Genomic DNA, 13177 nt, shown 5'->3' on the forward strand with positions numbered 1-13177 from the left:
CGTTGTACTAGTTGACCACGTTTCGGGCGAAGTTGTTTCGCATAATTTTATTTGTATGAGCGCAAAGGCGAATAAGACGATAGTGTGATTAATTAAGGACATAGGTTACATAAACTAGTATGTTTATTCAGGAGCGGATCTAGGTTTATCGGAGGCTAGGGCTTATTGAAATCTAATGGGACCACATGTTTGTTAATACATATAATACTATAAATTATCATTACTATATTATTAATATTAACTATTTTTACTATACGATAAATGCTCATTGTTAATGAAAAAGTATTAAAAATTTGTGATAATAATTCAATTTTATGGGCCAAGGACTTAAGTTTTATTAATCCATATGTAGATCTGATCCTGATTAGAAGCCATTTCATTCACGTTTTTAAAGTTACTAAATGTTGTTCAGTGCTTTTATCCAATCGGCCGCAGTTTCGTTTAATTAACATTAAATTTTAAAATTCTACGTCACTACTTTTTGAGCTTGTATATTGTTTCCAGTGTTTTAATATTCGTAAGATCAATGACAATTATAATATTTATATATCTGACTGTCCTTATGATACTTAGCATAAGTATTTAAAACACATACACATATATTCTTCTTTTCCAACTTTTTAGTGTTCTAACTCTGCAAAAATAAATATTTATTCTATATATACTCGAATTCGTACACATTAATAAATACGTTAATTTTAAAGGTTACATTGCTCTTACTTTCTTTACATATAAAATGCAGCATAGAGAATACTACGCAGGGACATTAGCCCGTTTACTCTCACGGAATGCCGAACCATTCAGAAGTTGGTACGCTCAGGCCAATTCCAAGGTCATGGGGTTCAATTCACATATATTATTTTAAAAATTCGTATAAAATCAACCGTTTGTATTAAAAATATGAAAACAGATAATTCTAATATGGAAGTATGTGTACTTTTATTTGGTGTATTATTTATTTGCTTATATTTTGTATTATTTCTATAAAAAATTCGTATATTCTTGTTTACGTTAATGATCTGTAAATTAATTGAAATTTTATCTAATTTAATTAAATTTTAAGTTTGATTAATGTACTATTTGATAGTATACTATCAATTTTATGTTATTTTAAAGTATTAGTTTATTACATTTATCGTAAATCATGTTAATTTTAATTTTAGTAAATTTTTCAACGGTTTTATTTATCCAACTATCGAATCGACAGAGCTGCCATTTTGAGCACGTTTTTATGTGTAGAAGATTCTACATGGTGTGTTCTTTCATATGTATTTAGTTTGTTATAATATATAATTTGTGTATTTAATTAATTGGTAGATATTAATTATATATAAATTGCAGAATTCTAGCAATATTACAACTGTTTTAAAAAGTTTTACTTATATTAAATTAATTTGTATATTTTAATTAATATATTTTTATTTTAGAGTATTATTAATTCATTTTAGAGTATTAGTTTTATAGTTATATTCCTTTGTTTGAATTTTTCTTTGTCCTTTTAAAGTGGATATTTTGAACAACAGAGAAAAATTTGAACATCGGACTGGTTAATATATTTTTTCATACATAATCGGTTATCTGAACAAATAAGTAATCCGAACAACTCCAGTCTTCAATTGATTCGGATTAACGACTCTCTACTGTATTTTTAGAAAAATAATATCCAAGTATTTTTCGCACGCAAAATATTTTAAAAAATACAGTATTCTTAAACTAACGAAAACCAAAACCAAAAGGGATGGAGAGATAGGACGCGCTTGTACAGTACATCGATGACGTAATACACGTAACTGAAGAGCGAATGAAAATAACCAAGTTGAATTAATTAAATCGGAAAAAAGAAAGTGTGCATTATAATCGAGAAAATGCGAGTATTTTATTACTCTTTAAAATATTCGTATTAAATCTGTCTTTTTACATCACGAAGACTCCTGTAAATCCATTTATCCGATAAGAATAAAATACCTATATAGTTGTATCGTTGAAAAAATTTCTTTGTTTACCTCGAGTTTTGCTTAGTAGAAATGGCTAAAAAGTGCGCAAAATACGTACGGAAATACGGTATTACACCACCACCTGTACTGGACGACCACCCTGTCTAAAAGACCACTTTTTAAAGGAACCGTGGGTGGTCGCCATAGACAGGTTTTACTGTATTTTGAATTCTGTTACGTGGGACTATCGGTGGATACAGGTGTGCTCGTATATAACAAGATTGATCATATTATATAACCCTTTATAGTAAACAATTTTAGGGCATACTTGCATCACACAGTGCTTGAGTTGCTGGTTGGAGGTCAGTTCCTCCACTCTCGTTTCCCTCCTAAACTGTGTATCCTTACTTAACTCAAAACTTTAAACACAACAATATAATACTAATTCTATAATTCAGCAATTATACAATACAATTTTCTTGACAAATTTTTTATTTAGTGTATCATTATTTTTACGATTAAATGTATTTTATTTTTTGTAATATTAAATGTAATTAACGTATTTAATCAACTATGAACAATTATCAATAAATTTTTTACTTTTATGTAAAAATTCAAATTTAATATTTTTAAATTTTAAAAAAATTAATCTATTTGTAAACTACAATTACGGGAAAAAATGGTTAATCTGATGATATAGGCATGTGGCCGGATAAAATGAAGGAATTCAATTATTACTGGATGAAAACTTTTATTTTTCAATAACTGACTATCGCAGTGTTGTAATGTAGTTATTCATTTGAATAGTTGGACAGAAATAAAATCAGTAAATGTACTACAGTAGAGCATCAATTATCTGACCCCCAATTAACCGTCACATCGGTTAACCGACCGCGTTCTAGTCGGCAAATTCAAATGTCCGCTAGTGACGAGGCGCTACAATATTTGGCTGTCTTGGCTACTTTAATATTATTTTTGTTAAATTTTTTCGTGTTTTACCTGGCAACACTGGCTCGACCAAGCTAGGGAAGCCAGTATTTAAACCATGCTTAATTTTTTATTTTGTCTTTATTTTGTGGAAAATAAAGAAATAATTTTTAAGGATACAATAGCGACGATTATTATTTTAAAAAAGTTTTGGGCTTAACATCGATGAAAATTCAACGCGAAGTAGGTTAATAGCGATATACTAATATACAAATTACATGGAATATACTAATATACTATACTAATAATGTATTTTTTTATACTTTTCAGTTATCGACCAATCCCAGTCCCCAATTGACTCGGATAATCGATGCTATACTGCAGGGATGGGCAACATGCGGCCCTGGGCCGCATGCGGCCCGCAGTAATATTTTTTGCAGCCCGCGTGGCATAAAGTATGAATAAATATATCAATTTCCTAGCTTAATGAGATATTTGACAAAAATTCAAATGTTATTTTCTACAACTTATATTTGTGAAAAGTTTTTTCGCAATGAATTTAGTAAAAATTAAAACAAAAAACCGACTAACAGACACGTCGAAACTAATTTAAAACTAGCAGTGACTGATATTTAACAAAATATTTCCGATATATTACATTTAGATCGGTGCCAGAAGCTATATTAAGTATACCTATGCTAATTTATAATTATATATGAATAAAGAATTGTGATTTACCGACAGTTCCCCCTCTTTTCTCTTGTGTGCGGCCCGCGTCAGTTCAAAAGTTTTGAAATGCGGCCCTTACGTAGAAAAAGGTTGTCCATTCCTGCTCTACTGTATAAGTATATTTGAAAAAAAAAACTCCAAGTGAGGAAGTTATCAATCGCTCTTGGCTGTGTTTTTCTCCAACTACTGGCCGTCTTTATCGCTTTTTTGTAAATTACTCAATGACTCCAAATACAATCAATTTATGCACGGCGGTTTTTGTGACTGGAAACATGGAAATGTGGGGCCGGGATTTTGCCCCCCCCCATCGGCAAAGTGGTTGTCGAGCTAAATTCGTTAAATCGGTGATTTATCCGGTAAACAAGATCGAGGTGGTCGAGGAATGGGTGCGCGAGACGATTTAATTGTCACATTCCCGACCTAATTGACAGATCACTGATCGTACTGTACATCGTGGGAACGACTGAGGGATCGACCGCCGGGGAAATTTTGTGTCATCGGGTTGCACCGGGTTCAAAGCGGAATTTGTCCGGCTCCCCATCGGAGGGGGCGGTAGTCGGGGCCGAGTGGTCCCGGCTGCACCTTCTCCGAGTCAGAAAAACACATTTAGAGTGTAATTTACGGGACCGTTGTCCGGGGAAGGGCTTGACCCGACTCGGACGGGGAGCGGCCCAGGGAGGAAAGTTCGGGGATCTTCGGCGAACCCGCGGCCCGAATCGCGTCCTTGGCAACAGACCAGGGACCAATAGAATAAAAGAAGACCCTCGTTCGGACCAACCAAGGTTCGGGATTTCGGGAAAGAAATGTTATAAAAGCCCGAAATTCCAAGGACACGGGGAGGTTGGAAGTAGAATACTCGGTTCTGTGGATCTATACCCGGACATCTCCCTGGAATAGTAAACACGTAGAGACAAGACCCCAAATTTCATCCGAGTGCGGAAAATAGGACTTGGGACTGAACTTCCTGGCGAGGATTTCTAAACAACGAACCTCCAGCTGCATCTTATCGTGGAGTCGAACTTTCTCCATATACTGGACAACGCATCATCGGAGACGAACTTTTCTTCGGTGGGATAATCTCCAACGAGACGGCGACAGTACCTCAGTTGTAAGCATGTTTATATATGAATAAACGCGTTACACTCGTAATTATGGTCTCTGTGTGAGTCCCTTTGCGTCCAGCAAACCACTACCCCCATACGGTAAAGGCCCTTTCGTGACATCCTGACCTAAGGGTGCGACTATGCAGACGCGAGCGAGCGAATTTTTGGAGAGAGCGAGAATAAGTGGCGAGAAGAGGTGATGACATTTCTCGCTCCCTTTTGTTTCTCGCTCTCGATTATACGACCACACAGCGCGCGAGCGAACGAGAGAAAGAGGCGTGGAGTTAATGAGTCACGTGTTTTCGTCGAACTTGCCGAGTAAAGCTATTGTTATATACAAATAAAACACAAAATGGTTCGACATCGACGCTTGTTACTAGCAAAAAAAAGTTGTTATTATTAGGATTACTGCACGAAGAAATAAAAATAAAACGACGATACGGTGTTCATCCTCTATGGAAACAGCGAAAAGCTAAAGGACATTATAATAATTTGGTAAGAAAATAGAATTTGTATAATTTCATGTTTGTCTGTAGTTTGAATAATATTAAAACAAAAATCTTTTTATATATAGATGAAAGACATGAGAAATAATCATTCCTCATTTTTTCGGAACTATTTACGGATGGCTCCGTCACAGTTCGATCAGTTATTACGGCTGACGGCTGATCGATTACAAAAATATAGTAATAATGAGTCGATTTCTCCTGGTGAACGTTTAGCGATTACATTAAGGCAAAATTCGAATATAATAGTTCAGATAAAAATTTAGAATTAAATAATTTATCAACTAATAAAATGCTTTTCTAAATTTTTGGCAACTGGAGGCTCTTACAAGTCTTTAGCCTATGCATTTTATGTAGGATTCTCCACAATTCAAAAAATTATTCCAGAAACTTGCCAAGTCATTTGGGATACACTTAGAGAAAAATACATTCCCGTGAATATTCATGTATGTCTGGTATATAACATAGAAAATATACACTACAATGCTATGTAAAATTTCATACATAATTATAATTAAGTATTGTGATAATTCCATACTTTTGCACTGCATTTTATTTTAATATATATATATATATATTGCATTAGTTTATTCTGAAATATATCTGCTGTACTGGACTGGAAGATAGAGTAAGATGGCTGTCTGCAGACTTTGCCTTGAATGGAAGAGGAGGGGTTAAGAAGTAAGGATTGGGGTGAGGGGAAGAGGTGGGAGGATAGTTGATAGGGATAGAGTGTGAAGGGAAGATAGTGTAGTGGGAACACATTGGCGTCTTGCACCGCAATTATTAAGTAATAAAAACAAATAGAAGATAATACAGCATGCCAATTTGGCGACGATGAGTACAATGTACAAGGTGAAAATATACATGAAAGGCAGTGAAATGGAAATACAATAAGCAGTTTACAATAAATAATAACAGAAGCAGAACCCGTGGTTCTGGAGCCTTACGTTGTAAGGCTATTCTTGAGGATGTCACAATTGGATGCAAAAGTCATTAGGTGTTTAAAGCAGTCCTTATTGGAGCAGAACACCTTCCAGTCAGGTAGCCAAGCATGTCCATTAGATAGACAGTAGAGGATCAATTGCCTGCGTTCTATGTCATAGGTCTTGCAATCCAGTAGAATATGCTGGGCGTTGCCTATAGCAGCGCATATCTGCTGTACTGTGTGCATTCCTTGCAGGAACCTACTGAACAGATATGGAGGAAGTCTGCCATAGAATTTGAAAAATTATGGCAATTTCCAAATTGCTGTGGAGCAGTTGATGGCAAGCATGTCAACATTCAGCAGCCTGCAAATAGTGGCTTTCGATTTTACAATTATAAGGTGATTTTCAGAAAGAATGAATAACTTGCAATGCAATCTTTTAATCTTATTTTAAAACATTAGTTTCTCATAATGCATTTTATAACAAATAGAGTAAACAGATAATGAATATATTTATCAGTTATTTATGATTTAGAGAAACAATTTCTGATGGATAAAGTTTTTAAAGACAATTGTAATGTACAAATGAAGATATTAATACTTTCAATCAAGGAATTGTGTTCTATTGACCTATCTATATACTATTTTAAAAGCTTGTTAAAAATTATGATAAAATTATTAATGCTCAACCATGTCAAGAAATCTGAAATAGATAAAATTCAAGAATTTTAATTTGTTTAAATTTCTTCCAGGGAACTAACTCCATTATATTGTTAGGCATCGCTGATGCACATTGCAGATTCTTGGCTGTTGATATTGGTGCGTATGGCTCATTTTCTGATGGAGGAGCTTGAAGGCATCAGTACTAGGCAGAAAATTGAAAAATGGAACATTGGGGATACCGAGTTCAAGTATTCTGCCTAATTCAAATACTTTATTTCCACATGTGTTGATAGGAGATGAAGCATTTCAACTACGCCCAGATTTTATGAGACCGTATCCTGGTAGACAACTGTCCCCTTTGCAGAGTGTGTTTAATTATCGCTTAAGTCGAGCAAGGTATATTTATATTTTTTTTACATTAATAGTTATAATTCTAGATACAAATAATTAATGTATTTGTAGGCATTGTGTTGAATGTGCCTTTGGTATACTTGCCAACCGATGGAGAATTTTTCGAAGGCCCATTGCTTTAGCACCAGATAACGTAGATAAAGTAATAAAAGCAGCTGTTGTGCTGCACAATTTTATGATCACTGAGAATAATTTATCAGGTATCATTTGTTACAATAATTATTTTTATTTGTTATATTTTATATTTATAGTATTAATGTGTCTTCTAGATGAAGCAGCATATTGCCCAGAAGGATACAGAGACTATTTAGATACTAATGGTGTATTTTGCGAAGGTTCATGGCGCACAGATGAATTGTGTGAGCAATGGAAACCATTTAAACAAAATGTATTACGCAATTTTTTAAAATTGGCAGGAGATATTAAAAATAAATTTGCCATATATTTTGTTTCAGAAGGAAATGTATCTTGGCAATGGAATAATATATATTGATTAAATAAACAAAAATTGTTTAAAAAGTGATCTTTATTAATAATTATTAATCTAACACATCGTCAATAAAACTAATTACAACATCAATCACCGTCCTTTCGCACAATCTTCTTTTTTTTTATGGCACTTGCTTCATTAAAGTGTCAAGATATAGTGCGAAAGGACTCCCTTGACACTCATTCAATTCCCTGAAAAGAAATAAATTTTTAATGTTCTGAATTGTAATTTTTTATAAATTTTTGTCAAACAGATTTTGACAATTATTACATATAAAATTGTTCTGTACATAGAAAATATATTCTCACCTATTTACATTACTAATTTCTTTTAGTAACTGATCTGGAAAGGATGTTTTCCTCTTCTTTGGATGAGGATGAGGATGTGATGTGGACGGTGAAACTTCTTCTATATTTACATCACAACCCATAGCAATATTTTCTAAAATCTGAAGTATTTGTTGAGATTTAAAAATAGAACAATAAAAAATAATTTTAAAGATTACAAAAAGAATACATACTTCTGATGCAGTTGGTTCCATATTTTCATTTATTTCAGTTTCTGAAATATTTGATTGTGTTCTGGAAAATAAGTATAATAATATTATTGTATGAAATGTTCTACTTGTACCTTAGAAAACTACTAATAAAATAAAATGTATTTATCATTATTTTAAAATATTAATGTAAAGATTCTTACTCTCTAGCTTCTACCACATTAGCTAAAAACTGTAATTGTGAATAGAAGATCCATTTAGGCTTTTTGGCTTCTAAGCCACTTCCACTCCTTGGCAAGCTGTTGTGGATAGCCCGGAACTGATCACAGAGATTTTTCCATAACTTCTTGCATCTGGTTACTGCAAATATAAAAACTAATTTATTAACAACCACTGTATAATTTAACTCAAAAATAATCAATTTTATATTTTGACATTAATTACAAGAGCTTTTAGTTATATTGCACGTGTCCTGAGACAAAGAAAAGCACGGTATACCCGACGACGCGATATAACGAAGTAATAAAAATTGAGCATATATTAAACAGATTATACACGCTACGGAATCTTTATTCTCTATTTTTTATGTCAAGTGTTTCTGGTATAAAATAAGCTTATTTTATACCAGAACTATTCGCGTCTGCATAGTTGCACCCTAAAGCGAGAGGAGCGAGTCGGTCAACTTCGCCCTTTCAATAAAGGGGCGCAAAACCTTACAAAAATGAGCGATTAGTACAACATGAAATGTCAAATAATCGTTTAAGAGCATTGAATTTATTCAATAGCCTTTCAAAAGTATAAGGACGAATCGATAAAGAACTCGAAAAAAAAGTCGAGGTTTCCACTCAATATTGGCGCAATATCTTTAACTGTGTCATTGATGTTGTGTTATTTTCAAGTGAACGATCATTAGTGTTTGGAGGGATGAATGAAACTTTGGTATCCCCAAGCAATGGTAATTTTCTAGGGATAATTGAATTACCGGCGAAATACGATCCTTTTTTGAAAGAACATATAGAAAAGTACGGAAATTGTGGAAGCAGAAAAGAAAATTACCTCTTTTCAACTCACTGAAGAAATTAGAAAATTAGTGTATAGTGAAATATTCAATCGATTAAAAAAGGCAAAAATATATTCGATTTCCTTAGATGCAACAACTGACGAAAGTTACGTTGATTGTATGTTGAAGTGAACTCACTCAGCAAAATTAAATCACAAACAACCAAACACCTTAAGTTGCTGAGAAAAATTTTAATAAATAACAAACGTTTTTAGCCAAATCTGTTGGCCATCATCAGGTTAAACAAATTCGAATGCAAACACAAAATGGAACAAAAAATTTAAATACAAATAAATAAAATAACGGATAAAATATACATATAAGAAAGTAAAAATTAAATATAAATAACAAAAATATATAAAAAATATGTATAGGTTAAATAATAAACTACACGAAACTCTAATAAATGCAAGAAGTGCATTTATCAATAAATTATACGAAATTCTGACAAATACAAGATATGCAGTGATAACAAAATCAAGGCATTAAATTAAGAGCTATCAAACCTCTTAATTAAATATTTCCATGCTGAAGGCAACCCTTCGGCATCCCTGGCATTAATGCAGGCATTATGTAATCTGCTCTTAAATATTTCAATTTTTTCGGCGCAAAACGCTAAAGTCGGTGAGTGTACAGGTTTAATGATGTCTGCTTCACCCCACTTGACTACCGAGCCTTCAACCTGTGCCATCTGAGATAGAATTGTGGCGTTAGATCTTTTGCTGATGTTGTATTTGTGCTCCCTCAATCTGATCCCTAAGCTTCTATTAGTAACTCCAATGTAGTTTTTATTAATGCCTAGTTCTTGGTTTTCATAAGGAATTTTGTACACTCCAGCCATTCTTTCTTTATCAATACGGTCTTTGTCGTTCCTTAATAATTTGTACAAGTTGGGAGCCCTCTTGAAAATTAACTTGGTATTTTTGCGAGCTGAGATTTCCTTCATGATAGCTTCTTTCTTTCTGTCATACGTGAACTTTGTGAATTTGCGGAAATCCCTTCCTTGAGCTTTTGTTTTGTTATTCTTGTAGTTTTTGATTAGTGTGGTTATCATATCCGCCCTGTACCCTAGAGTTCTAGCGATATGCGATATCCTGTAGATTTCTTTTTGTCTATCAACCACACTACTGCAGTAGAGAAAAGCCCTGCGAACAAGGGCACGGAAAGCAGCCATTTTGTATTGGTAAGGATCATTCGAACGCGATGGAATGTACAAAGGGCTATGCGTTGGTTTTACGTACACTTTAGTAATCAAATGTCCTTCCTTGAATTCCCCTCGATGTGGGTTCTTGTCCGTGGTGAGGGGACCTCCCAGAGATGGTTTAGAAACTCTTCTTTACCATCCCTGGGATCTGAACGCCCACCCACGTGTTTGCCGTGCGTGGTGTCCCGTATGCCGGAAAGGGGGATCCTGGTAGTTGAGGGGCAACATAACGTCCCCAACACACTGCTTTGGCCTTTGCTTCGGATAAACGGGAGGCTCAAATCAGGCTCCGTTTGAGTCAATCGGCTGGTCGTTGAGTCATTGTTGACCTCGGCTTGGAGTCAACCGATCGATGCAGACCGGGCGGACACGTCAGACAAGATGTGCTTTTCTTGACTGCATTGTGAGGGTATAGCTCCTGGGAAACCCTGGTGTGACGGTCTATGGGAATCTCCCATGTGACGGCATCCCCTTGTTGGGCCCCATGGTGGGTGGGGTCACCAGGAGCTGAATAATAATTTTTCAATATGGATTCACTAAAATCTAAAACACCATGTACCAATGCATCACCACCAAGCGATTTTATTTCCACCAACCAACCAGCCTACCTTATTGTTCATGCTACGGGAGAAACATCTCTGTCGAAATGTTCTCCTTTTCTAATACAAAAATTATTTGAATCAACCATTGGGCATCTTAAAAAAATCCAAAAATTGAGGTCAGGAGATTTACTTGTAGAGGCAGCCTCTCCTCAACAATCAGCAAAGCTTTTAAAAACTAAATCTCTAGGAGACATAAATGTCACCATCACACCACACACAAGTTTGAACTCGTCACGTGGTGTGATATCTGAGATCGATCTGATGTCTGAAGATGAATCAGATATCCAGATCAATCTTTCAGATCAAGGTGTCACTGCTGTCCGACGCATCTCCATTCGTCGTGATGGCAAGTTGATACCAACCAAACATCTCATTCTCACTTTTGGAAAGCCAACATTACCATCATTTGTTACTGCAGGATATCTGCGCTGCCCAGTTCGACCATACATTCCAAACCCGCTGCGCTGCTTCAAATGCCAGCGGTTTGGACATTCTCAAACATCCTGCCGAGGAAAGAGCGTATGTGCACAGTGTGGGACTGAAGGTCACGAGAGTACCGATTGTAAAAGTATCCCATGCTGTGTGAATTGCAAAGATGCCCATCCTTCCTACTCCCGGAAATGCCCTGCATGGCAGAGAGAGAAAGAGGTTCAGCGGGTAAAAACTGTCAACAATTTATCTTACCTAGAGGCTCGTCGCATGGTCACTTCAAGTGCACCAGTGAAACAGAAAACATTTGCTGCTGTTTTGAAGTCCACAAACACACGTGGGGTTCAGACAGACATTTCCGTTTCACCAAATGAATCTCTCACTTGCCATGCTAGATGTTTATTAACTCAATCCAAAGAAACAGAAGAAAAGGAGAGTATAAAGAAAAGAACACCCCTACCTAAAGCAGGGGTAGTAACCAGAAATGTGGGTTCAAAAAAAGCTAATAAGAACCCACTCAACAAACAAAAATTAAAATCAGCCCTCTCTAAATCTAAAAGATCAGAGACTCAGTCTATGAGTGAGTTCTCCGACTTCTCAGATGAGGAGACTAATAAGGTGGTTACACCACCAGCCTCACCTCCAAAAGGCAAATCGGCTGTAAAATTAAAGAGGGATACCTTTACAAAGAATGCTGCTTCAAACACATAATGGATTATAAAATAATCCAATGGAACTGTCGTGGTTTTCGCAACAACTTTTCTGACATTAAACACCTGACATCGTCTACTTTATCTCTCTGCGTGGCACTTCAGGAAACACATTTGAAATCTGGAGAAAGAATTTCTTTAAAAGGATTCGATCTCTACCGTAAAGATGATGACAGCCACACCCGCGCCAGTGGAGGTGTGGCTGTACTGGTTTCAAACCGCATCCCGTCTTTACCGGTACAAATAACAACAGAGCTGCAAGCCGTGGCAGTCAGAATTTCAATCGGCGTTACTGTCACAGTTTGTTCCATATACTTGCCACCAGATGTCAGAGTCAATGATGATGAATTGGATGCCTTGGTTGAACAGCTGCCAACTCCATTCCTTTTACTCGGTGATTTCAATGGTCACAATCCAATGTGGGGCAGTCCCGACATCAATCGTCGTGGCAGGGCCATTGAGAGATTTATAGGCAATCACCAACTGTATATATTTAATACCGGAGAAGTGACATACTTCCATGCCCCAACAAGAACATTCACTGCCATTGATTTATCATTAGCCAGTCCGAACTTGTTTTCAGCATTTACATGGGGGGTTGGATCTAATCCACTCTCTAGTGACCACTTCCCAATATTTCTAAAATACCGAGGCAGAGAAAGCTGTGAAACAGCCCGTCCACCACGCTGGAAACTTGAAACAGCAGATTGGCCTGCATTTTCCTCTTTGGCTAACGTCACTGAGGAAATGGTCAATACTGCTGATATCAATGATGCAGTCGAAGTTGTCACTTCCAGTATTATTCAGGCAGCCGAAAAAACAATGGGGAAAACGTCAACCAGATATCCAAAACATCCGAAACCATGGTGGGATCAAAATTGCGAGGCAGCATTTAAAAAGCAAAAGAAAGCATGGGGGATTTTCAGAAGATACCCCACTGCTAACAATTTGGTTGCTTTTAAGAAAGCAAAGGCTAATGCCAGAA

General features: G+C 35.8%; 1 protein-coding gene and 1 pseudogene across 1 annotated transcript; both read left to right on the forward strand.

Moving 5' to 3' along the window:
* Positions 1-5091: 5091 nt before the first annotated feature.
* LOC136975001 (uncharacterized) lies at positions 5092-7694 on the forward strand (annotated as a pseudogene).
* A 2824-nt stretch (positions 7695-10518) lies between these two features.
* On the forward strand, positions 10519-12290 carry LOC136975121 (uncharacterized). Its single transcript, XM_067270141.1, has one exon. It carries the CDS (start codon positions 10979-10981, stop codon positions 12191-12193), a length of 1215 nt encoding a protein of 404 aa, XP_067126242.1. The 5' UTR covers positions 10519-10978; the 3' UTR covers positions 12194-12290.
* The last annotated feature ends 887 nt before the right edge of the window (positions 12291-13177 follow it).

The sequence above is a fragment of the Centruroides vittatus genome, unplaced genomic scaffold, assembly GCF_030686945.1.
Source record: "Centruroides vittatus isolate TY-2023 unplaced genomic scaffold, ASM3068694v2 contig_108, whole genome shotgun sequence".
Lineage (NCBI taxonomy): Eukaryota > Metazoa > Arthropoda > Arachnida > Scorpiones > Buthidae > Centruroides > Centruroides vittatus.